Below are 25,813 nucleotides of genomic sequence, written 5' to 3' on the forward strand. Positions count from 1 at the left end.
TCCCTCTCTCTCTCTGCCCCTCCCCCACTCATGCTCCGTCTTTCTCTGTCTCTCTTAAAAATAAACACTAAAAACATTTTTAAAATTTATGTTTATTTATTTCTGAGACTGAGAGAGACGGAGCGTGAGTGGGGGAGGGGCAGAGAGAGAGGGAGACACAGAATCCCAAGCGGCTCCAGGCTCCGGAGCTGTCGGCACAGAGCCCAGTGCAGGGCTCGGAACCCATGAACCGGGAGATCATGACCTGAGCTGAATTTGGATGCTTAGCCGACTGAGCCACCCAGGTGCCCCGTGACATGACTGTTTATATCACATTTGTTTCTACTGCATTTACAGCATCAGAGGTAAGAGGAATAAAGGCCCCAAAGATGTCCACACCCCATACCGGGAACCTGTGAAAAGTCTATCTTGCGTGACAGAAGGGATTTTGCAGGTGTGGTTAAATTAAGGCTCCTGAACTGGGGCGATTATCCTGGATCACCCCGGTGGGCCCCATGTAACCACACACGCCTTCTAAGCGGGAGGCAGGAGAGTCAGAGGGAGGCGAGAAGATTGGACACACGGCTGGCTTTGAAGAGGGAGGCCGGGCAGGCGGAGTCAGTGGCTCAGCCTTTGAGCAGCCGGCCAATTCTCTAGCTTGGCTGAGGTCATGATCTCGCGGTTCTTGAGTTCAAGTCCCAAGTCGAGCTCTGTGATGACAGTGAGGGGCCTGCTTTGGGTTCTTTCTGCCCCTCCCCTGATCATGCGCTCTCTCCCTCTCAAAATAAATAAATAAACTTAAAAAAGAAGTGAAGAGGGAGGAAGGGGCCATGAGCCAGGGAACACAGGAAGCCTTCTGCAGCTGGAAAAGGCAAGGAAACAGGGGCACCTGGGTGGCTCAGTCTCTAAACTTCCATCTTCGGCTCAGGTCATGATCTTGCAGTTCGTGGGTTCGAGCCCCGCGCTGGGCTCTGTGCCGACAGCTCGGAGCCTGGAGCCCGCTTCGGATTCTGTGCCTCCCTCTCTCTCTGCCCCTCCCCCACTTACCCCCTGTCTCTCTCCCTCTCAAAAATAAATAAAACATTAAAAAAAATTTACAAAAAATTCTTGGAAAAAAAAAGAAGAAAGAAAGAAAAGGCAAGGCAAGAGATTCTCCCCTGGAGCCTCCAAACACTTTGATGTCAACCCAGCGACACCTATTTCAGAAAGGTAAGACATTAAAGGCGTGTTGCTCTATACCGCTGAATTTGTGGTAATTTGTTACAACAGCCATAGAAACTGATACAACATGGGGACTCCGGAAGAGTCATGCTGAGCAAAGACATCCAGGTGGAAGGCAGGGTGGGCATTGTGCTTACATGCTTGTCCTCTGAGAGACAGTACTTACTCTCTGCGTTACTGAGTCACAGAAGTTCACGGAGTAATCGTTCCCTCTATAAATAGTACTCACCCCTACCGCCTCTGATGCACTGATATTCTATTGTGTTGTGCTCTATTCTGTTCTATTCCATTCCATTCCATTCCATTCCATTCCATTCCATTCCATTCCATTCCATTCCATTCCACCCCATTCCATTCCATTCCATTCCATTCCATTCCATTCCACCCCATTCCATTCCATTCCATTCCATTCCATTCCATTCCATTCCACCCTATCCTATTCTATTCCTTCTATTTTATTCTATTCTATTCTATTCTACTCCTTTCTGCCCTATTATATCCTATTCTTCACTGATAGAATTAATCTTTCAACCTATTGAAGAATCATGACCCATAGAAATCATCTCTGAGTGACAATTACTCCTTAATTCAGAGGAATATAGTGATGGACTTTTTTTTGGCCCCCTTGGTCTTTATCCAAAGAGGCAAAGTGAGTACCACACAGTATCGTGGTTTGGGGCAAATTCCTTCCTGGCAATTCAAGATGGGTGAGGAGAGGAGCATGGCCCCACGAGAAGGGAGGGGCCTGAGTGGAAAGATCAAAGGTGAGGGATCCCAATGGCCGTGACCAAGGAACTTCTGAGAAAAGTAACATCCGGTGTTCAGTTTTAATTTGCCCTATCCCTTTGAATTCTGATTTACTCTTGCCCTGTGTCTGTTATCCCTAAAACTTTCTGAGAGCCCTTAACAACCACACCCTCATTTTTGTGACACGTGGAGGGGTAAAACTTGGATTTCAAGTAGGAACCATTTGCCTTGCTGGTGGGATTTTGAAAATGTAGATAAAAGCCATACATCGTTCATTAAATTAATTTTAAGGCTATCTATTACGTGAGAAAATCTTTTTAAAAGGACCTTACGCAAAATAGTACTACTGCTCATTTCGTTTACTTTTCATAAGAGGAAGATATTCTTCTAACCCTACAAATAACCACTCACTGACTGACCTAAATATGCCAGCCTAAAAGACAGAAAGGCATGAGCCCTTAAAAGCCGTGTTCGTCTGTATTTCTGTTTTCCTTCACTTTGGGTTGGGGGCCACGGGGTCCTGTGTGGGGTCCTGAACATGTTGGTGGCAGGTGACTTACCAGGTTACACAGATCTCATGAATCCCAAATAGCTACCTGGCAGTCGAGTGTTGCGAGTGGGTCCAAGGCTGATTGCGGCAACCTAGCATTTCCTCTGAAAACTTCTTCTGGTTACTCATGGGTTTCAATGCAACTATTACCTGTGACAACACCAAATAGTCAACAACAGTATTAGATATTGCCTATTGGACAATGGCAGAGTTTATTACTGTGATACCGACAGAATAATGTAACCCCTCCCCAAAGATGTCCGTGTCCTAATGCCCAGAACCCTTGGAGATGTTACCATACATGTCAGAGAGGAACAAAGATTGCAGGTGGAACTAAGTTTCCAGATAAGATGACCTTGAGAGGGGGAAACTATCCTGGATTACCCATGTGGGGTCAATGTAATCAGAGGTGTTCCAAAAAGCAAGAGCCAGCAACAAAGGAGAGGGTCAGGGTGATGTGATGTGAGGAAAAGTCCACTCATCTTCGCTGGCTGTGACATCGATGGAGGAAGGGGCCACAAGCCAGGGAGCGAGGACAGCCTGAAGAGGTTGGGAGGCAAGAAGGAAACAGATCCTACCCAGAGCCTGTGGAAATGAACGTGGCCACTGACACCTTGATTGCAGTCTGGGGAGACCCAGGGAAGTCTTCTAGAAGGAGAGAATAGCACACTTGTGTGGTTGAAGCCATTGAGTTTGGGTAGCAATAGAGAACAGATAATACTGCTCCGGAGGATGAGGCATGGCCCTCAGATAAGGGCCGCCTGGAGCTGAGAGGCAGAACTGGTGGGGAAAGTGGGCTCTCTCTCAAGGCGTCCCTGGTTCGGGGTAAAGGCTCAATGAATGACGACTCAAGAACGAAAACGTCTTACACACGTCCTCTCCCATACGCGCCACGATTCTCCGACATTTTCACAGGGTTCACGGATTGTCTATCAGTATCTATTACTACGGCACAAACTACTCCAAACTGTAGTGGCTTGAAACGGAAAGAATCATTTATTATGTCTCCGAGTTTCTGCGAGTCAGGGATTCAGACAAGGCACAGAGGGGACGACAGGTTTCTCCCCCTCTCGCAGCTGGGGCCTCAGCAGGAGAGCTGGAATCATCTGAACGATGTCTTATCCACATGTGGCATCTTCATGTGGCTCAGAGTCTTCACAACGTGGTGGCCAAGGGCAAGCGGAAGGGGCCGGAAGCGCGGGGGAGAGGAGGAAAAGACGAGCGGAAGTGGCCCTGCTGTACATGAGCCCCTCTCAGACATCCTGCGTCACTGTCCTTGCTGCATTCGATGGTTGGGAGGTCACGCATAGAGAAAAGGTGCACAACGTCCCTCCATGATTCCCTTAGGGAAGTGGAGTCAAACAGGTCCGGACTCAGTCACCTATAATAGCTCTGTGAACTTGGGAAAGCTGTGTTTAAATTTTTTTCAATGTTTTACGTTTTGAGGGCCGGGAGGGGCAGTGAGAGAGGGAGACAGAGGATCCGAAGCAGGCTCCGTGCTGACAGCACAGAGCCCGACGTGGGGCTCGAACCCACAAACCGTGAGACCGTGACCTGAGCTGAAGTCGGATGTCTAACTGACTGAGCCACCCAGGGGCCCCGAAAGCTGTGTTTTAGGTATTGTTATCATCTATCTTTTACAGCTAGGAAAACTGAGGCTCACGGAAACGCTTTCTCCCTTGCAAAGCACCTGACACATAAATCATTTCATGCTCATGACCACCTGTGACATGTCACTGCTTTCCTCCGTGGGCCAAATGACTGACCGACAAACACAATGTTCATAGAATCACAGGGTTGCATGGCCAAGGATGGCACGATAGACCAGGCTAGGAGCCGACTCTGTGCTGCCTCCCAGTAGCGGGATTATTCATCCACATCTGCCCAGTCACTTCGAAGGGCCATCCCGCTGGGAGTGGGCCATGCTTCCCTCCCCTTACTCTGGGCTCAGCTTTGTGACTTGCTTACGGATGTTTGAAATGCGCTCGCCCGTTGGGGCTTGTTCTCTTGAACTTCCGCTGTTACTAACAGATGTACCTGCCTGGTCTAGCCCATGGTGCCAGGGGAGAATGAGAGCTACGTGGGGTAGAAGCGAATGGCCCTGCACAGCGCAGCCAAGATCAACCGAGTGCCCAAACTACAAACGCTATGGGTGTGTTCTGATCTCCATCCCAGAGTCATTTCCCCAGAGGCAAAAATCTGTCCTGGGGGAAATGCAAGATGAGGAAACGTGATGTGGGCACTTTCTGAATCCCCCCTCCTCCTGGTCCCTGCTCTTCTCTCCTACCTCTATACGACTCTTCCCCACCTTCCCCAGGAGCCCACTGATTATGGGACACTGATTCGCCAAAGCTCCCCACTGCCCTCTGCAGATGACCCCATGAGATGAGTTGACCTCTGTCATATTACAGCCCACACACATGCCAAATCAAAATCTCACAGCCCTTCAACCATATGTACAAAATAATCCGACGAAATCAAATCAAGCTTGGGCAAATGGGTCAAGCACACAAAAAAACCAAAGACACATAATACATCATGAATTTTCTAAAACACTTCATAGAGACGATTTAGGTGGAATAGCTGGGTGTAAGGGCAGCTCTGTGGGTTGGGGGATTGGGAGCATTTTGATGCTTAAGGTTATGGCTGTAAAATTATTCCTATGGACCACCCAATCTGCACTGCCGTGCTGTGAGAGAACGTGTAGGTCTATGGCCGGTCACCCGCAGAATTGCCCTGAATTCCCACTTTTCATTAGACATTACCAGAATTATTCACCCAACTCTAACTCAGCCACGGGATGTGTTTGTGTGTGAACTCAGTGTTCATGTGTGTGTGTGTGGAGGGTCTTCATGGATGCCTTCATCCACAGCTGTCCTCACTTACTCTCTGGTCATGATCTTGGACTTGGATTCACATGCTGAACCCTGAAAGCAGTGCCTCTTCTACGGATAGTCTCCTGGAATGTGAGCTCATGAAAGGCAGGTATCATCTTTTTTTATCTTTGTGTTCCTAGAACGTGGCACCCTGCCCAGGATTAGTAGGTAAATGAACAAAGATTGGTTGAATGAGGAAATGAGAGAATGAATGAATGAATGAATGGGATGGTTATTAGCGTTTTCCTGGATTCTTCTGGTCACAGGAGAAATTCATTACAGTGTGGGCCAGCTTCGTCTCATAGTGAGGTTTTCACTCATAAATAGAAGTCCTTGGAAGGACTATCATATCAAAAATGGCCAGAATTCTTGGCTGTATTTGCATACGATGAATCTAATGGCCAGAATTCTTGGCTGTATTTGCATACGATGAATCTAAAGTAACCTTCTGGTGAATGCCACTGGGTCTCGTGTTGCTGGGGAAACTAATTTTCATTTCAATTTGGCTAACATTTGTTGAATACCTGCTATGTGCGTGTCAAGAGGAGAGTCTTACTTTCTGAGAGATGTTTGCTCTTTCATTAATTTATTGACTATTTATTGCTCCTGCAATGACCAAGCAACTGTGCAGATGAGAGATGGTCCTGTCTTCATGGAAGTTACAATTTAATGGGGAAGCCATTCGTTTGACAAGCATTTACTGGGCACCTACTATGTAGGGGACTTCTTACAGGTGCTGAGGATCAAATAGGGAACAAAACACAAAAATCCTGGCCTTTGTGGAGCTTATATTTTAGAGGCGGACACAGACTGTACCTAAGATAAATAAGTAAAGTATGTATTGTCTCAGACAGGGAAGTGCTAAGAAAAAAATAAAACAAGTATATTAGTTTCCTATCTGCTGCTGAAACAAATGAGCACAAACTTAATGGTGTAAATACAAATTTACTACCTTATAGTTCTGGAAGTTACATGCCACAAGTGTGTCAATAAGGCTATGTTCCTTCTGGATCCTCTAGAAAAAGATCCATTGTGCTGGCTTTCCGGCTTCTAGAAGTTACGTTCTAGAAGTTACGTTCCTTGGCTCATGGCTCCTTCCTCCATCTCCAAAGCCAGCACTATGTAGCATCTTCCAACCTCTCTCTCTCTCTTTCTCTCTGACCCCCACATCTGTACTTCCATCTCCTTCTCTGACACTGACCCTCTTGCTTCCTTTTTATGAGGACCCTTGTGATTACACTGGACCCACACACATGGTCCAGGAAAATGTCCCCATCTGAGCATCCTTAAGTTGATCACATCTGCAAAGCCCTTTGCCATGAAAGGTAACATATTTACAGGTTTCAGGGATTAGGATGTGGGCATCTTCTTCTTGCCGCAGTGAGGAAGTGAGACATGAAATATTGGTGAAGAGGGACGCCATTTTAGACAGGGTGTCTGGCCAAGCCTTCCTGAGAAGGTGGATTTGGAACAAATACGTGAAGTGGAGGAACCACATGGTTGCTGAGGAAGCATATTCCCGACAGAGGAAACACCGAGTGCAACACCTGAGGTGGGGATGTGCCTGGTGTACTTAAGGAAAGCAAGGAGGTCCACAGTGTGGCTAAAGAGGACAGACCATCCTTCATTGGTCTCTCATCCTTCTGCCCATCTGCGGGCAGAGACACGGACTGTCTTTGCTCTGAAACACCTCTTCAAGATCCTTTGCAGGGCAAACAGCCTTGGCAGATGGAGATAGTGTTTCCTGTTCACAGTTAAGGGCAGACACGCTTCCTTTCCATATAAAAGGTTCTCTAAGCTCAGAGTTGCCTCTAGGGCAACCCACTCAGTGTGCCTCTGGACCTCGTGGCCCTGTGGGAAGGGGGCTCGGTGAAATGGCGCATGAAAGTGCTGATAATCTAGCTGCTGCTATTGCTGGGAATGATAAAGTCCTTTGTTTCTGACCCAGGAGTCTCTTGTCTTCTGCAGGCATCCATGACATTGCAGCACGCTAACTTGTTAGCTTACCAGTAGGGGAAATGCTCAGACCCTGCATAGCTTTTGACAGGCACTGGTGCCTATACGGCTTCGGAGGCAAGAGTGAGAGCTAGATTTCACTCTGAGTGGGATGGGAGTCATGGGAGGGTTTTGAGCAGGGGTGTCACATGACCTAACTTAGGTTTTAAAAGGTTCACCAGAGAATAGACTGTTATTGAGAATAGACTGTAAGGGCACAAGGTAAGAAGCAGGGAGATGGATGGTTAGATCAATCACCTAGCGATAACCCAGAGGCGAGATGATGAGGACACAGCAGTGGTGACAGGGTGTGGTGAGGAGCAGTGGGATTCTGGATCTTTTGGAGTATAGCTGACACCATCTGGGCCATGAGAGGAGAGGCATCCAGGATGGCACCGAGTTGTTACCCTGAGCAAACGGAAGAGAGAAGTTGCCCATAAGTGGGATGGGGACGATTTCAGGAGGAGCAGGGGGAAGGGATAGCAAGAGTTCAGCCTGAGATGTTGGATTTAAACTGCCAGTGGGCATCCCAGAGATGTAGAGGCAGTTGGATACGCATTTGTTATTCAGGGGTGAGGTCTGGGCTGGAGAGATGAATCTGAGGTTCATGAACCTGTACTGTGTGTGATATTCAAAGCCAAATGACAGAGATCACTGCGTACAGAAAAGAGAAGAGGCCCAGGGACAAGCCCCACCTCCCTCCATATTTCAGAGGTTAGGGAAGCAAGCAGGAATCACAAAAGGGGCTGAGAAGCCAGGGAAGTAGTAGGAAAGCCTGATGAGCACGTTATCTCAGCAGCAAGGAGAAGAAGGGGTTTCCAGGGGAGGGAGTGACCAATGCCTGCTGATAGGTTAAGTAAAATGAAGCCACATGCCGGCATCCCGGTTATTAGTTACCTACAATAAGTGTAAAGCCAGAGGCATATCACAGATGGAGCAGTGAACTCTAAGTATGTCAGGAACCCTGACGGGACTTGGGGACCGGGAGGAGGGCAGGAGCAAAGGCTCAGAATGCCAAAGATGATGGGCACATTTGTCTGGGGCGGGGGGGCTTGTGAGCCCAGCGAGGCTGGATATCAGGGTGCAATATGCAGGGTGCAGGCGAAGCTGGGGAAGGCTCGGCCGGCTTTGCTCAGGGATGGCTGGGCGGCGTTGTTCGGTTTCCAAAGGACCACTGGGGTGGGTGGGGCGCAGGGACTTGCCTAGGGCGCACAAACCGGGCCCCGTGGGGCCGCCGATTGGCCCTGGTGTTCCGCACGTCTGCAACGACCCCATTTGCTTGCGGGGAGAGCCCTCTGCGCGCCGAGGCCGCTGCTGCAGTGCGGTCCGGCTCCGCGGGGTCCCGGGGCTGGGCTTACGCGGGGGTTGCGGTGGGGGTTCACAGGCAAGGGACTGGGGACCCACTCGGAGCCGGCGGCGTACGATCCGTAGAATCCATACCTCTCAGCCCTTTTGTCTAAGGGGAAAGGATGCCTAGGAAGCCTCCGTGGTACATCATCCCCCCTCGCACCCACGTTTAAACTTCAGTTCACCCGTGGAGTGTGAACTCCACGCCCCCCCGGGTAAGGCGGCTTCTCGCCCTCGCGAAGAAATTTCCCTCATTAAGGGGAAGCACTCAGGTCACTTTCTGAAGAGGCAAAAAGTTAAAAAATGCGGGTGGGGGGCAAGCCAACCCGACCTGGCCGTGGGACACCGGCGGGTCGCAGCGCCTTCCGGAGCCAGCCGCTGGGAAAGGAAAACGCGGGGGTGCGGAGGCGGGGGGGGGGGGGGATTCGCGCCCCGCCTTCCGGTCCCGAGGGCACCGGGGCAGCGCAGGGGCCCGCGGGGAGGGCCGTGCGCCCCGCGGGACCGCCCCGCGCCCCCCACCCCCCACCCCCCGCCCCCGGCCCCGGCCCCGGCCCCGGCCCCGGCCGCGCGCCCCCTGCCTACCCGCGGTCCCGGCCAGGAGGGACGCGGCGCAGCGCGGCGCGGCGCGGACTACAAGTCCCAGGAAGCCCAGAGGCGGGCGCGGGGCGGAGCCTGGCGCAATTCCCCGGGATCCGGCGCGCTGGGAAGCGCCGCGGAGGACGCAGCGGCGGCGGCCGGAGGGCGGCGAGCGCGCGGGCGGGCGGGGCGCGCGGGCGGAGGCGGGGCCGACGTGGGCCGGAGCCCTGCGTGCCAGGGAGGGGGCCGGCCGGGCAGGCGGCGGGCGGCGCTCGGAGCGGGCTCCGCGGCTTGCGCGGCGCCTGCGGCTCGGTCCCGGCTCGGCGGGCGGCGCACGGCGGGCACGGCGCGGGGGGCCCCGGCGCGGCGGGCGGCGCAGCACGCAGCGCGCGGACCCACGCCGCGGCCGGGCGCCCGGAGCGGCGCGGCCACTGTCCGGGGAGGGGGGCGGCCCTCGGCCCCGGCGCTCGGAGCGCGGCGGCTGCCTGGCTTTAATGGCTGCTCGGCGGGGCAGCGCCTAGGGGTGGAAGGCGGCTGCGGCGCAGGAAGGCGCCCGAGCGAGCCTCCTCCGGGGCCGGCCGCGCCCGCCGCGGCGCGCTCCATGGGGGCCCGCTGACCCGGGGCGCCGGGGCCCCGCTCGCTCGCCGGCCGCGCGTCCCGGCCATGAACTGAGTCCGCGGGCCGGCCCCGCGCCTGCTCCGCCCGCTCCTTTCTTCTCGCGCCTCCTCCGCCCGCCGCCGGCGGGCCCGGCTCCCCGGGGGCTGCGGCGCCCCGGGCTCGGCGGCCCGCGGGCCCCGGGGCGCGGGGCGGCGGCGGCGGCGGCGGCGGCGGGGGGCGCGCGGCTCCGGGCGCGGCGCCTGCACCATGAACTACCAGCAGCAGCTGGCCAACTCGGCTGCCATCCGGGCCGAGATCCAGCGCTTCGAGTCGGTCCACCCCAACATCTACTCCATCTACGAGCTGCTGGAGCGCGTGGAGGAGCCGGTGCTGCAGAACCAGATCCGGGAGCACGTCATCGCCATCGAAGGTGAGGGCCGGGCCGCCGCGGGGCTTCTGGAAAGCGCGGGGGAGCGGGCGCCCCCGGCGCGGCGGGGTGCGCGCGCGCGCGTGTGTGCGTGCGTGTGTACACACGCGCCGGGCCGTGGCACGCGGCTGCCCCTGCTTCCTGTCCTGCAAGGCCGGGCGACGGCCGGGGGGGAGGCCGAGGGCGCCGCCAGCTCGGCCGGGGAGGCTGGACCGGCGGCGTTCATTTGATAATGGGCAGCGGAGTCTCTCTCTCCTGTGTGAAAGTGGCTCGGTGCTGCCGCGTCCTGGGCCGCCCTAGTGACCCGACCGATGCCGGGGCAGGGGGTGGGGGTGGGGAAGGCAGCTGGAGGGGTTGGTGCCACCGGACCCGTGGCAGGTTACCAGGCCAGGGCCGAGCGTCTTTGCCAGACGCTGGAGACGTTTTGAGAAGTGCTGCTGGGCTGCGGGTTCTGGCCCGCGTGTTTAGTTGGGGCCAGGCCGCCCCCTTCCTGTCTTTGCCCCACTCAGGGGCCCTGTGCAGGCCGCCGAATGGAGCCCTTGCAGACAGCCAGCCCGGGTGGCAGGCTGTGTCACATCCAGGAGCGTGTCCACCTGCCTCTGTGCAAAGGCTGGTCTCCATAGAGTGTTTTCTCCCAAAAGTCTTGGGTCGTATTAGAAGAGGAGCCCTACCAGAAGCACGGGGGGGGGTCCCTCAGTCTCTGGGTTTCACTTTCACGTGTCCGGAAGGCCCTTTACTCTTCCCGCTGGTTGAGGGTGGCTACAGGAGAGGTGCGGAGCTCTGCCTCTCCTGGGCCTGTGTTCTCTTGGGATTAGGGATGGCTTTTATTTCTGCGATACTAGGCTTCAGGATTGTCTCCTTGCCCTGTCCGTTTTGGTCCGGCTGAGATCCACCTGGGGGACGAGGTGGGCAGTCAGTGTGGAGTTCTACCCCAGCCACGCTCAGTCAGCATGTTTTCCCCCTCGGTTGGCCAGAGATGGTACAAGGCCTGCAGGGTGGGCAGCGGTACCGACTGTCGTAACCAAAGGCCACTGGGGCCGCTGTTGAGGAACACTGAGAATGTTCCAAGCCCTGGCAGGAGATTGTCCAAAAGCCTGGCTGCAGGCAGTCACCCAGCTCCCCTCCATCTGTGAGGGCATCGACCACAGGAAGGCTTTGCTTTGGCATCGTGCATTCTGTGCAACTGGCCCCAGAGTGTCTTGCTTTGACGCTTGGCCAGTTAGATGGGGAGGGTGGATGTGGTGCTGACCTTCTTGGCATTTGGCAGCCCCACGGACTTGAACAGTGCCCCGGCTGGGCTGCTGATTGGCCAGCTATGTCCGTAGGGGACTCCGTAATTCACTGGGAGGATCTGAGCAGTGCTCCAGCCTTGTGTGGGACCTGGCTGTCAGACCACACGGCCGCCTTGTTGGCGATGTAAGTAAGATGTTTCCAGATTCCTCGAGGGGTAGACTCTCCACGTGCCTGCGACAGGATTTGTGGGTGGCCGTGGGACCCGCATGCACCTGTCGGTGGCCTGGGTGATACTGCATGAAGGTTCCTCTAGAGCCGGAGCCCTGGCTCTGTGGTGGTCAAAGTGAGAGAGGCGCTCACTGGGCCTGTTTCCCTGGTTTCTCTGCAGCTCTCTGGCTGCATCCACAGAAGTCTGATGAAACATGATGAAAGCCCGAGACAAGGATTGAATGCACCTGACCGAGAGCACCTAGTGGCTGTGCAGAGACCTCTAGCTGAGCGATTCATGACGCCTCGTTTTCATTTCTCATTCTTGAAGCCAAGCTTTGGGGTCTCAAGCACTCCCAGCAAAGCATCCTGACTTTCTAGCAAGAGGATGTGGTTACATTTTTCTTTTCGCTTCTTTCTCTCTTAAAAAAAAAAAAAAAAAAATCACGTGGTTCCTAGATGGTGGTTTTTGGTAGCTTGCCTTGGTACCTTTACCATGTGACAAGTTAAGCCCCTTCTTGGCTGGAATCTTTGTCATTGCTAATAAGGTTCAGAATCGGTGAACGAATCCTAGTTGGGGCTTTGATGTTGCTGCTATTTTTCTGTTAGGAAAAGGAATGTCTGTTTTGCATTTGGCTGTGAACGGAGCTTAGGAGCCATTCAAATGCTCTTCTGTTCTTTGCCTTGTTATCAGCAATGATACCACCTTTCATTTGTATAGAACTTTAGCAGAAATACTCTTGCATTTGTAATCTCATTGTGCGGCCCCACAGCAACCCCGTGAGAATGTGGGGCAGCTTCATTATCTTCGTGTGGTAAAGGATGGCCGTTCAAGGAGGGATAATTTGACTGAGGTCATTCAGTCTGGTCTGAACCAAAGGATCATTTGAATGGAGAGCCTTGGTCTGTAGCCTCCCAAAGCACCTTCCACTGCCCCTTCTCACGGAAGGCCAGTCCGTTTGCGATAATGACACGGTCTCCTGCTCTGTGCCAGTTTTAAGGTACGGTTGTGATTTATGTCTGTGCTCTTAGTGTTTTGGAAGTGGAGGGGATTGCTCAATTCTGGCAGGGAGACATTTTTTGCTATGCAAAGGACACCGTGCAGAAACACTTTTGTGTAGTTGTGTACGGCTTGGGTTACTCGCTCTTACTGAAACCAAGAGCACTGCCACGGGGCCCAGAGACAACAGCTGTTTGCAGGAGCCCCGTGCTGTAAGGGAGCAGGTGCCTGGAGTGGCGGAGTTAACTCAGAGCATACACGGATCTGCCCTGCCTGAGAGCCTTGCGGGTTAGGGTGACACAGTGGCAAAGTACATGTCTTTCTGAATTTTAAAATAGAGCCACTTCCCATCAGGAAAGTATGTGTACATCATAGCAGATAGTTTAAAAATCGTTTGTCCCGCCAAACGGAAAACAGTCTGCATCTCAGAGACCATCCAGCTAGGCCTACCCCCACCCCAACCCCTGTGTGTACGTACACAACATTGGATTCATAGTTTCAGAGCTTCTTGGTGAACGTATTGGGAGCACTTTCCACTGTTACGAGAAACTTTGGAGAGACAGTTTCTCGGAGTGATAATCCAGCACTTGGCTGTGCCATCATTTATTTAAAAATTTCCTGCTTTTTTTTCTTTTCTTTTTGGCGTTTTTCAGGAATTTTTGCTGTTGGCGTGAGGACTGGCCTTGTCAAAGGGAATGATGTGTAGCTATCGTCCGTTCAAAGCTCATTTCAAAGTGATCGTAAGTGGGTCTGGATTGGAAAAATGTCTCCGTGATGGGCTGAATTGCACGATCTCGTTTGAAAGAGCTCACCAAGATTCCCCAATAAGAATGTGTCTGTGACCCTGTTTGTGGGCATGGGAAATGTGATTCTGTTTTTGTTTTAAAATATTACCTTGTCCAAAAAAAAAAAAGTATTTTTTTCCAATTTTCATTTCAGACTCAGATTTATTTTTTCTCCCAGATCTCTGGCTTTTAGGGAAGCATGGCTGTTTTTCACATTTACCTGATCAGATCTGCGGGGTTCCCCACAGGGGTGTGGCGTGCTCTGAAACGCGGCTTGTAGCCTGGGTATTCTCCACACCCGGAAATGAGTCCGCAACTGCTCTTTCCAGGGTGGACAACCTGTTGGGTTCCCGCCTCGGGTTCCCTTTAGAAAGTGTGTTGGGTTGACAGGGCCGAGGTAAATGAGCCAGCTGCCTTCCTTGTTAAATAAAACTTGTCCTTCTCTTAGGGATAATGCGTCTTCCAGCATCGCACGTTGTGATTCAGCCTGTCAGCGGCCGAGCTGTGGTGGGGAATGACAACACACAGGCTCATTGAGCTGGGCCAGCGGTTGGGCCCCCCACCACCCTTACCAGGTGGCAGATTAGGGGGAACCAGGCTCCCCACTGGCCCTGCCGCTGGTTTGTGTGGCTTCCTCTTGAAGGCTTTGGAGAGGCACAGTGGTCCGGTCCTTACCCGCAGAGCTCTGCTCCGGTGAGGGCGCTTTGACAGAAGGCTTCAAGGCCCGAGCCCCAGCAAGGGGGGGACCTGAGAAGTTGGGGCGAGGGACCACTTAATCCCATGGCCCAGCGGCACTGCCGAGCATCTGTGCACAGCAGAGTGCGACGTGCTTCCCCCATATCATCTCCCATCATGCTGTTGGTGATCCCGTGATGCCACCCCTGAGGGTGGGAAACTTGCCCAGAGAGTTGACCTGGGTTGGTGTGGCCTCCGCTGGCTCCGTAGCGCCTTGTGAGTTGGAGATAGAGGTCCTGGTTCTTGATGGTTTCTGCGGGCTGTGTGTGCAAACCGTCCCATGTCCGTGTTCCCTTCGCCCAAGACGAGAAGGGTTTGAGATGCTGCACGTGGCTGCAAGTATTGCGTTCTCTGCAGCCTTGCTTACCACGGCAGAACTTGTAAGAGTTGGTTTCCATACAGAAGATTATTTAGTCTGGTTGTTGCGTGTGTACCTGTCTGGGGAACAAATACCTTCTTCCTGCCTTGGATGAGTGTAATTTTTCTCTGCCAGTATGGACTGTATTCGAAATGTTTCAAGTTTAATCAAAGGGTGCAGGTATGGGGCCTTTTAGTTATCGATACAAATGTTGCGGTTTCTTCCTTAAAAATAGTTCTCCCTCCACAGGCTGGCGGTTCTGGCTTCCAGGTTAAATTTCATACCTTACCAGCATCTAAGTCCTCCCCAATCCAGGCATCCCTCCCAACCTGGCTCAGGACAGTGTCTCCCCTACCTCTCCCAGGCAGAACTCAGGCCCCCTGCTTCGTGTCCCCGGCTTCCTTTGGCTCAGCTCCAGCCGGAAGGACTGGGAGCGTTTCGAGGGCAGAAATAAGGTCCTGTTCATTTTTTTTTTTTTTTTTTTTTTTAAATCTCCTCAAGTGATTCAGGATGCCCAGGGGTTGCTTGCCAGAGGGGCTAACATTTTCTCTGGAGTTTGGGTCTTTTTGCCCGTCATTGGTTGTATGAATGGCACTTATCCTCTGGCAGAAGTGGAAGGTGTTTTGAAACCTGCTGCAGGAGTACAGACGTTAGGGCCGGGCACCTTTTGGATCCGACGGGGTTTGGCTTGGGTGGAAATGAGTCCAGCTACATGTGGTGTCTGGGGCGGAAGTGAGCTCTCCTTAGTGTGCGGAGGGGAAGGGAAGGATCTGCTTGCTGAATCCTAACACCTTTTTCAGCCAGGCTCTCCAGAAAACGTTGGTGTTTCTTTACGTTGGGTGTAAGCGAAGGTCAGACGTAGGCAGCTGACATAACGTGGCGTCTTCATTATAACACGGAGAGCCGCCTGGTTCTCCAAGCCGAACGTGTGAATTACATGGAGGGCTTGGGAAAGCAGATTGCTGGCCCCCAGCCCCTGAGTTTCTAATTCTCTAGGTCTGGAGTGGGGCCCAAGAATGTGTTTTTCGAACGAGTTTCCAGAGGCTGCCCGTGCTGCTGGTGCAGGGACCGCACTTTGGGAAGCGTCACTGTGGATGGAAAAGCTCCAGCAGAAGGGGCACGTTCTTTGGGCCCTGCTCTCCAAGGCTCCTCTTGTCCAGGTTACAGGTGAGGGGAGGGCCAGCTGCCAGGGAGTTGCTTAGGGCCACAGAACTTAAACCTAGTGGAGGAGGGATTTAAAGCCGGTTCCGAATGAATTGACATCGATGTCCACACTACCTCCTCGATGAGGAGTGAGTGTCCTGTGAAGGGAGTGGTCGGATGGGTGGGATGGACATCATCAAGGGGATCCTGCAGGGAGTTAGGACCACGGATGTCCCATGTCCTTTAAGTCCTAGTCTGCTGTTCTGTGGACCTTCCTTCCTGTCTTCTCGGAGATTGTTGATATTTAGCGTGCGTGCCCTCCGGTGTGTGATGTATTTAGATGGGGTTCCTCAGTATTCCCTTGTTCTGATAATTTGGCAGATGATGCGTTTTGGTATCGCTGGTTTGGAGCTACAAGAACAGTTCAGGGAAAGAGGAGAGCTGTGTGTTATTAGCAGCTTGGGGCGGGGGGGCTGTCAGGGAGCCTGAAGGAAGTGACTCAGAAGCAAGAAGCAGCCACAGCGGCTGCAGGAACCTTTGCAACAGAACGTGTGGCCCTGTTACGACCACTGTGTTTTTTTGTCCCAAAGCAGGCTCTTTATTTTCTTAAGACTAAAATCCCTTAGTTTGCATCCTTTTTTCCTGTGTCCCCCGCAGGTGTTTATAGTTTGTGAGTCTCGCTCTGGCTTGTTTTAACTACTGATTTGATCTTGTGTCGTGTTTCTCAACGTTCACACAAACCCGCGTCCCCCAGCCCCCGTCTCCCGACACCACAGATCCTTTGAATCCTTTGCTTTAAGTGATTGAGTTTGGCAAAGCGGATCAGGCTTAGTTATTTTTAAAATCCAGGGTTCGGGGGTTCTGATCTGGTGCTTAGCTGCATAATTCCTTCCCTTTGTTAAGTACCTTTCTCTGAGACGCAAAATGCACTGTGCAGATATTAATCTCCAGTCTCTGCAGCATCTGTTATTTTTGTGCAGGGTATGGGGGCAAGGCTCTGCATGTGCAGTGGCGCTGGACCCCCTTCTTCTGGGAGCTCCGTGCCCCTGAGGGGCTGACGGGGATTTTTGGTTCTTCTAACAGTGCGGGAAGCCTGCTTGCAGGGCTGTGTGTGGAGTGACTTACCCAAGATACAGCGATGACCCATCCAGAGACAGGGCAGTTTGGGCCCAGTCCCTCCACCTCCCTGGGCTCCGGCTCACAGCTGATCAAGGCCAGAAGGGGGTGTTTTGGTTGCCTCTGGGGCTTGTGCGGGAGGGAGAGCAAATACCACCCCCCCCCCCCCCCCCCCCCCCCCGCCAGAAGAGGTTGTTAATGGACCCTTTGAATAACCAGCCCAAGAGCTTGTCTGTGTGCGAGGTCGGAACATTTTCCATGAAGAGCAGACTAAATATAGGCTCGAGGGTGGGGACCAGGGCCCAAGAGGGGGCTGTCATTGCTTAGATATTGTTTCTTCCACTGGTAATCAGAACTTGCCACCAGCCCGGAACAGGTGGCCACCCTAAGCTGTCTGGGAACAGATTGGTGTTTTTGTTTAACCAGGGGCTCATTTGCAAATTTCACACTTCTCCCGCTGTTTGATGGGGATTGTCTTTTTTTGGGCTGCAGTGTTGGAGTATTTGTACAGTGTTTCTACACAAGCAACTGTCTCCTCTTTAAAACTGCTCATGCCGTCTGGTTGTCATTAGCATCGTGGTTAGAAGCTGCTTTTTATTTTTCATTTTTTAAGGGTGGGAAACACTTTTCATGGTTCTGGGAGAAGAATTCCAAATAATTACCGGCCATGTTCACAAGCGATTTATGTTTGGTCTTAGAAATGTCAACATTCAGCAGGCTTTCGCAAATAGAACCATATTGATTTCCAGCTTAGGACACAGCCTCACCAAAGCTACCATTACCTTATTCTCAGATAATGGTCTTCAAGGGAGAGTAGCATCTTTAGGAAGTAAGTTTAGTTGGAATTCAATGAGTTTCACTTGAAAAGGGACGTACCAACAGTATCGGGGAAAGGAAGAAGTTAGTTAGAAAGTTTTTTGTTTTTTTTAATCAGTGCCTTCAACCAAATAAGACCCAACTTAGTTTTCTAACGGGCTTTTTACTCCTGAAATACAAGCCCAGAAGCATGCTGTCTGTGTGAGGGTGGTCGGTGGTCCTCAGCAAGATTTGGTAATGTAGGTAAGCTAACTACTTGCTAGCTTTTGTACTGAAAAATAAATTGATTTGGAGAGAGCCGATGGCCCTGAGGTTCAGCTGTTTGTGTTTCCAGTTGTCCTTTTCTGTGGGGGAGAGCTGGCGTATTTTCCAGGGAGGGCACTTCCGTAAGCCTGCCTGCCCAGCCTTTGTTGTTGTTTTTAAGGATCTGGGGTGCTGCTGTGAGCCGTGATTCCGTCTCCTGTTCTAACAAGGCCCCTGGTAGCTCAGGCTGGTGAACCTGATTTCAGACAAACAAACAAGAGCATTGTTTTAATTTCGGCATCAACAGGCAAGTCTGGGGCTCTGATTTCCCACGTGCTATTATTATTTCAAGTTTGGGATTGCCGGGATTGAGACCACTTCAAACTCCCTAATTTTTTTGAACTCTTTATTTTATTTTTTTACATAGCACATAAATACAGAAAGACGCCCGAGTCGTAAGGGAGGAAGTTTTCACCAACTGACCATACGTGTGTAACCCGCATTCAGATCAAGAACCAGAAGGTGGTCGGCAAGGCAAGACCTATCTGTGTTGCGTGTAGTTAAAGGTCGCCTTTGTTTTTTTAGTCTGTTCTACCATTGATAGGCATTTGCGTAGTTTCCTACTTTCTGCTGGTACAACAGTGCCTCTGTGCACATTCTCGTGCCTGACTTTTGGTTCCTGTCAGGTGCCTGGGAGTGGAGAGCTGTGTCGTGTTACCTGTTCTCTCTGGTTGGACACAACCAATCATGAAACCACTCTATCTGGTGGGCAGCCCCTATCTGGAGAGACCTTTCATTGCTGTTCAGAGTTCATTACATGACACTCAGGTGGCTTAGGTGCTGCATTCGTCCTTTGATTTTTGTTCTTTCCATTGTTTGTTCATAAACAAATGTTTAAGTGGCTGATAAATTTCCGGCACTGTCTTAGACTTCCGGATTTTCTACGAACTGTTAAATCCTTGTGAGTTGAATAATTACAGCTCTGTAAATAGGGAGCTGCCTAAGTGAAATCCTTCACCAGGAAGTACTTTTCTTTAAAACGTGAATGGTACAACTCCCCGGAGACCAGAACGGGCCCCTTTCAGCTCTCCCTGGCTCTCGGCAAATTAGTAATCCGTTGGGGTACTCTATCCTGCCGATCCCAGATCCCAGCCTGGCCAGCATTGGTCTCCCCACATCCATCCTGGGTTTTAGATAACCCTTGGGTCTGTGTTGGCATTTGAAAGGAAACTCATTTTCTACTCTGGGCCTGAACTGTTCTGTGGTCTTATAGTTACGCATTAGCACTACTCGGTTTCTGTTGTTTGTAGCCATTATGTGCAAGGCAGGAAAGAAACAAAAGCTAAGTGTTGCCAACGGTGCTGCTCTCAAGGGGTTATTTTCTTTGTTCATTCCGCTGCGTCCTGGAACTGCCCATCTCCCTCCACAGAGGCCCGCTGAGGCCATACCTGGTAGCTCATAAGGGTGGAAGTGTGTGAGCTTTCCAGTGGCCTCACAGAGCAAATGTTTATTTTGAGGGAGGGGGGTGGGAGGGCTCTGTTTATCTTCCCTGTTTAGCGTGGGAAGCGGCTAGTGTGAGAAGCAGTAGGCACAAGATTTTATTGAGCACCTACAAGGTGGCAAAGGGGAATTTTTTGATTTCAGGTGTGCAGATGTGTGGGACCTGAGCCTTCTCCCGGCACACGCCAGATCTCGCTCAGGAGGCCACAGGGATGCAACCTGAGATCACGGGCAGCTGTGGGCGGCGTGGGGGAAGGGAGGGCTGCCTCCCAGGGGATGGGATTAAACCCAACCTGGAAGCCGGGTAGGAATCAGGCACCGGAGGGCTTTCCGGCCGGTGGGTAAGAGGACTGAGACATCTGCACTGAATCCTCAGCCTCCAGAGAATCGAGGAGGCCAGGATGAGGGAGAAGAGCACTTTGGGCAGTGGGAGACCACCGGTGATGGATTTCTGCGTGGGGAGGGCAGTGCTGTGACGCTCAGCGGCGGCCGTGCAGCCCGGAAGCTGTGTTGGCCGCTGCAGTCGCTGCGGTCGTGGGGAATGGCAGGGAGGGCTCGAGACTGGGAACCACCTCCCGGCCCTTGTGGTGGAGGGTGGGGGTCTGGGCGGGATGGTGGGGACACGGAGACCAGGTCCATGGGATGCTTATGGAGGTGCAGGCCTGAAGCCGTGTGGGAGCCTCAGGATGGGGGGGGGGGGGGCGAGAGACTGGGATTCGATCCTGGGAACGCGAGAGTGGGGCCGCGTGGTGGGGATTCCATCTTTCGATGTCCTGAGGTTTGGGCGGGGGAGGTGCTTCCCAGGGTTTGTGGAAGAGGACCCTGTCCCTGTGGGGTTGGTCTGCATATGTCGGTCAGGAATCGCCCCGTCTGTGGGACGGGCCCAGAGGCGGGCATCCGGGGTGCATCCCGGCCCCTCCCTCCTCCGCAGACTCTTGGATGGGGGTCCGAGGCACCTGCACGTGAGCCCCCTGGGAGCGTGGCTGTTGTGCCTCTCTGTCCAGGAGCTGAACCGGTGCACACGGGGACTTCTGTGATCGAGCTGTGGCTCACAGAGCCTGGACTGTGGTGGCCCTTGAGGCCCTGCTCGTCCCGCCGGTGGCCTCCTGGCCGGCGGTGCCTTTCTCAGAGTGGATACCACATGATGCTTGAGGGATGTGTCCGCCCGTAGCTACATCTAACTATCTGTTCATGCGCATACCGAGCGTATGTCTGTGTCTATCTGTTGGGTGTCGGTGAGTTTCACTCAATGGCTTGAATCCATAGACCCATGGAGCTGGGTGCCAGGACTACAGAGGGGAATGGGCCACTGGCCGTGCGTAGACCGGGCAGGCGTGTGCTTTGGCCCGGGTGCGTAGTGGGCTAGGCAACCTAGAGGGGGTGCCATGAAGAGGCCTAGGGGCTCCCAGAGGTGCCCTGCTTGAGCCCCAGAAGGTGGGAAGCTGATGACATGGGGGAGGGGGTCGTTGACAGACGTGTCCTCTCGTGTCAGCAGGAGGCCTTGGAAAACTCTCATCTTTGCCGGAAGGAATCTCACGGTCTTGCCACAGAAAAGTCAGGTTCCAATTTTTTCACTGAGGAAATTTCAGTTTTGAGGAGCCTGGGTGGCTGAGTCAGCTTAAGCGTCTGATTCTTGATTGCAGCCCAGAGATTCATGATCTCATGGTTCCTGGGTTTGAGCCCCACGTCGGGCTCCATGCTAACAGTGTGGAGCCTGCTTGGGATTCTCTCTCTCCCTCTCGCTCTCTGCCCCTTCCCTGCTCACATGCTCGCTCTCTCTCCCTCCCCCCCCCCTGCGACTTTCTCTCTCTAAATATTTAAAAGAAATGTTTAGAAAGTCATTAAAAAAAGGGAAAATTTCAGTTTTACCAATGTTTCTCAATTTGTGTTTGTCCTCATGCTGGGGAGTAAAATGAAAAGATTACTTAATCTCATTTTGCCCATCATCTAAATCTAGGGTTTTTTTTCCCTGTTTCAGACTCCCCAGGCCCCACACTGTTTCCCTAGACCCCCAGCTTGCCCGGAGAGGCCTGGGTGCTGCTGAAATCCTGGCCAGGTGTGTTTTGTGCCTCTCCCTACAAGTCTCTGCGGCCCCACCTGGAGGCCAGGTGAGGTCCGGATGTGCCGGCAGTGCAGCTCCTCTTGAAAGTGGTTCAGAATTCCAGGCTCAGACGTGAGAGCCCGTGTTCTAGCATCCCACCGTCTGCTCCTGATGGCATGTCGGCTGTGGGGCACTCAGATTTTTCATTTCACAGACTGCCTGCTTGGGATGAAAGAATCCCAGAGTGCTGTGGTCTTCCTCGTCTGGGGAGATCGGCACCCCCCGACTTGTTGAGATTAATTTCAGGGCTCTTTGTGTCGAGCTGCTCACGGAGTTGACGGACCATCACCCCAGGCGCACCCCCTTCTGGGGTCTGCTTAGGGAGGGGGATATGCCACTAGCCTAGGGTCTGGGATTCATACGAACAAGGTATTTTGCTACTAAGAGATGAAATTTGTGGCTTAACCACAGCCCTGGGAGGCTCTCTTTCCCCCACCGTTTTGTGATGAACAGTTGGAAACGCACAGAAGAGTTGAAGGAACGTGTAGAGGGAGCTGCTCTGTTCTCACTGCCCTGCCTCTCTACTCTGAAGTGTTGTATCTCTCTCTATCCATCCAGAGGGTTGCTGTCTAGCTCTTTCTATAGAATGCAGAGTTTTCCAAGGCTGGGCCGACTAGGGCTAGGAATCCAAAGGATTTGTAGAAACAGTGCCAGGCAGGGTGTTGTGGTGTCAGGTTCCAGGCTTAGTGTCGGCACAGTGGGGTCAAGGCCCTTACTAAGTGTGGGTCCCACATGCAGGGGTCTCATTCTGCAGGGGAAGTCAGTTTCACGTGTGCTTTGGAAGGACAGCTCTTTGTTGTGTTAATCTTGATTCAGTTTATTTCTTTAAGGTTATGTGTGTGTGAGAGAGAGAGAGAGAGAGAAAGGGAGAGAGAGAATCCCAAGCAGGCTCCATGCTGTCAACACAGAGCCTGATGTGGGGCTCGAACTCACGATCTGTGAGATCATGACCTGAGCCGAAACCGAGTCAGATACTTAGCCAACTGAGCCACCCGGGCACCCCAGTCTTGATTCAGTTTAGATGTGAACCCAAAAGGAGACTTTGAATTGAACTCTGAGTTGAGTTCTGCGGCTCGATGTGTGTGTTCGGGAGGGTAGCCCCTCCTCCGGCCTCAGTGGTTTTGCAGGGGTTGGGGGGGTGGCTCAAAGGACTGTGGTTTTCGACGTGGCCGATGTATTGATGTGCAAGACAGGCGTTTTCTTGCTTAACTGGTTTATACTGCGGCCACTTCCCTGGAAATCGAATGATGTCATAGCGGATCACAGCCATGGTGACTGTGGCCTGTAAGGCCTGGGGATCTAAGGCCCCCACCTCAGTGACTTGCCATGGAATTCTTGGCAAATACGCGTCCCTTTGGGCCTCAGTTTCAGAATCCATACGATTGAACTTTGATCTCAGGCTTCCTCCTGTCTCTGGAGTGGCTGCTGAGGCCTCATCCGTGACTCATCGTCCCCCAAAATGACCGGGTCTGGTGGAGGTGGAGGGGGGAGGTGGGGATGAAGGGTGGGGAGGAGATGGTCGGACGAGGCCAGCCTGCCCTAGGGCCTTGTGTTGAATGGTCTCATCCGAGTATCCCTCCTCCAGCAAACTCCGAGTGAGATTCCACTCAGGAGAGTAATACCCAGCAAAGGGAAGGAAACACACTGTGGTGTGTGTGTGGAACCCATGGAGCACGTGGAGGGACAAGCACTAGTGTGCCTCGTGTAACAGGGGTACGTCTGCTGAAGGCTTCTGACACCCGGGCGCGTGCCGGGGTGAGCGGACGGAACCTCACGGGTACTGACTCCAGTGTCCCGAGGTCCCCTGGTCCCCCATACTTAGGGTAGAAAGCAGGTGTGCGGCCGTCTGACCTGGTGATAGTGCGTCAAGGTCGTCACGAGCACGTGGTAAATGTTGCAGGTGCGATGAATGAGTCTATTACGGGCCCGACTTACACGGCAGGTTTTCAGGCACATCCGAGAAGTCTAATTAAGCTCTCCATCACCTCCCTGGCTCATGAGTTTTAGGGAAGAGCCTCCAGAATTGGAGTCAACCTGGCCCTGAGTTGGGAGCTGAATTACAGTGTGATCCCTGTCTTTGCCATGTTAATTGCAGTGTTCATTACAGAACCTGATTGGCCCCAAATTCCTGTTCTCCAGAGTGGACGCAAACGGGGCGTGTCTTCTCAGTTGTCCTCGAGCCGTGACCTCACAGGGGCTGATGGTCGGCGGCTTCCTCCTCATCTGCCCCCTGCAGTGCTGTCCACATCCTGCCCAGAGCTGGCCCAGACCCCACGGCCTTGGACCCTGCGGCCGCGGACCCCGCGGCCTTGGGGGTGTTGAGTCAGCAGATTCCTTCCCAGATCCTCTTGCAAGGCTCCATCACAGCCCTCTGCTGCCGCGTGCGTGTCGCCGGGTCCCCTCGGGGCCGGCCCGGGTTCTGCCGGCCGGTCGGACTCCACTCTCCTCTTCTCAGGACTTCAGCATCCCTGCTCACAGCCCCTGCCTTGGTTTCCACGCCAGATTTCTGTTCGAACGGGCTCCTGCGTCCAAAATCTCTAGCCGGAGCCCCGGCTTCGGTTTCCATTTTTGTCACAGTCATGTGTTTAGCGTGAGCAGGCTTTGAGCTGAGGGGGATTTATGGCAGACCTGTCTAGGTTGTCACCTCTTTGTCACTCAATGAAGGAAGGGTTGAGTTTCTGAAGAAAGGGTGGTGGCTCTGAGTGCCCCTCCCTCTCTCACAATTGCCCCCCGGCCCCCCGCAGTGGGAAAAGCTTGACTTTTGAACGTGTCCTCTGCTGTGAGCCAGGGAAACTTGGGTTCTTCCGGTTCAGTTTGTGAAAGAACGTTCTAGTCTCGTTCGTGGGTTTTCATGGTGGAAGACGTTTCCAGAAGACTTGCCTCGTACGTTTCATCGGGTAGTTTCCTAACGGGCAGCCAGATTCTCCTTACTGCTTGCTCCCCTCCTGGTACCAAAAAGCCTCTTGTTTCTGAGGCTTTATCTTAAAGGCCACTTTGCAGGGATGAAGGGACGTCTGCCTTTTCCACCCCTGTGTAGACGGACCCCCTGTTCATCCCTCCCTCTTCTCCTTTGTGTGGTGTGTGTGTGTGTGTGTGTGTGTGTGTGTGTGTGTGTGAATGCACGAGGGAGTCTTCCCCCGTTTTATCCTGAGAACAACCTTGGCCACCTCACCAGTGGCTTGTTCGCAGGAAGGGTGGGCGGTGGAGAAGTGTGTGGATGGGCTACACTGGGGTGTACGTCTCCTCCCACTAGAGCACAGTTCCCCACCCTGCTGCAACCACATGTTGCTCCTGAAAACAGTCCCTGCCTGAGAATTCTTTAGGAAGATACCACGTAAAGCTAATTGCGGTGAACTTTTCCAGAAACTTGTGTTTGGAAGGTCCGTTTTCCATGGTTACTGTTGCCTTGGCTCTTGTTACATAAGTCCTGTTAGATCCTGGGGTTTCTGGAGCTTGGGTTCCAATATTTAAAAAACATGACTTAAACCTTAGCGATCATGATACTGCCTTTTTGGGGCTTTCTGGACATAAAAACAGGAATCGTAATCAGAAACCTGAGTTTATTTTGACCAAGAGTTTCTCTGTTGGTTTGAAAACATGCCCCTGGGAACACTCCTCAGTGGAAGCCGTCAGGGGCTGCGTCCACGTGAGCAGGGCCACCGAGCCTCGAGGCCACCGACGCAAGCCGGGCACTTAGACTTGTTTTCCCCAACCCAGATCCACGCTGGCCGGTTTCCCCCCACGCTCCACGGAGATGGGGAGCCAGGGGCTGGTGGGCAGGGGGCTGCACGGACAGGACGTTAGACTGAGGCCCCAGCCGGCCGCCGATGGAATCTGCTAGAGTGTGTTTTCCTGGTATTTGCTCTACGAGCGTTGTGATCTCGGGTAGATTCTGTCTAGGCTTTTCCCTGAGCTCGAGGGAACCCTCGGCTGTAACAGCCTCTTGCTGATTCTTTGTCCCTCGAGCCCCAGGCAGCCAGGTCCTACTGGGCTGGGCCGACTCTGGAGCCGAGCCCTTCCCCAGAACTTCCTGCTCTCTCGTCCGGGGATCAGCTGGCGGTCACTTGTGGCCGGTTTCCACGCCGAGCTTGCGTACCTGGGAGGCCCCAAGCGAAGCGAGCAGCTGCTGGGAATCGGGCAGGCGGTCGGTTGACGGCCGCTCACGAGCCGTGCGCTGTGCCAGGCCCGGCACCGGTGCCGACTGGCCCAGCAGCCTCCGCACCCTCCTCCCCTGGCGGTTCCGTTCCAGACGTCAGCTCCC

The 25,813-nt window shown here is 53.3% G+C and overlaps 1 protein-coding gene across 5 annotated transcripts in view; it reads left to right on the plus strand.

Moving 5' to 3' along the window:
* The first annotated feature begins 10,109 nt into the window (after positions 1-10,109).
* AGAP1 (ArfGAP with GTPase domain, ankyrin repeat and PH domain 1) overlaps positions 10,110-25,813 on the plus strand; it is a 554,841-nt gene continuing 539,137 nt past the window's right edge. For 2 of the 5 annotated variants that reach the window (XM_023259842.2, XM_023259844.2), the window contains exon 1: positions 10,110-10,318. In XM_023259842.2, coding sequence (XP_023115610.1) covers positions 10,156-10,318 — 163 coding nt within the window. In that variant the 5' untranslated portion in view covers positions 10,110-10,155. The remainder of the gene's footprint in view (positions 10,319-25,813) is intronic. The other 3 variants (XM_023259845.2, XM_045034665.1, XM_023259846.2) reach the window with 2 other exon arrangements.

This window comes from Felis catus, chromosome C1, assembly GCF_018350175.1.
Source record: "Felis catus isolate Fca126 chromosome C1, F.catus_Fca126_mat1.0, whole genome shotgun sequence".
NCBI classification, from domain to species: domain Eukaryota; kingdom Metazoa; phylum Chordata; class Mammalia; order Carnivora; family Felidae; genus Felis; species Felis catus.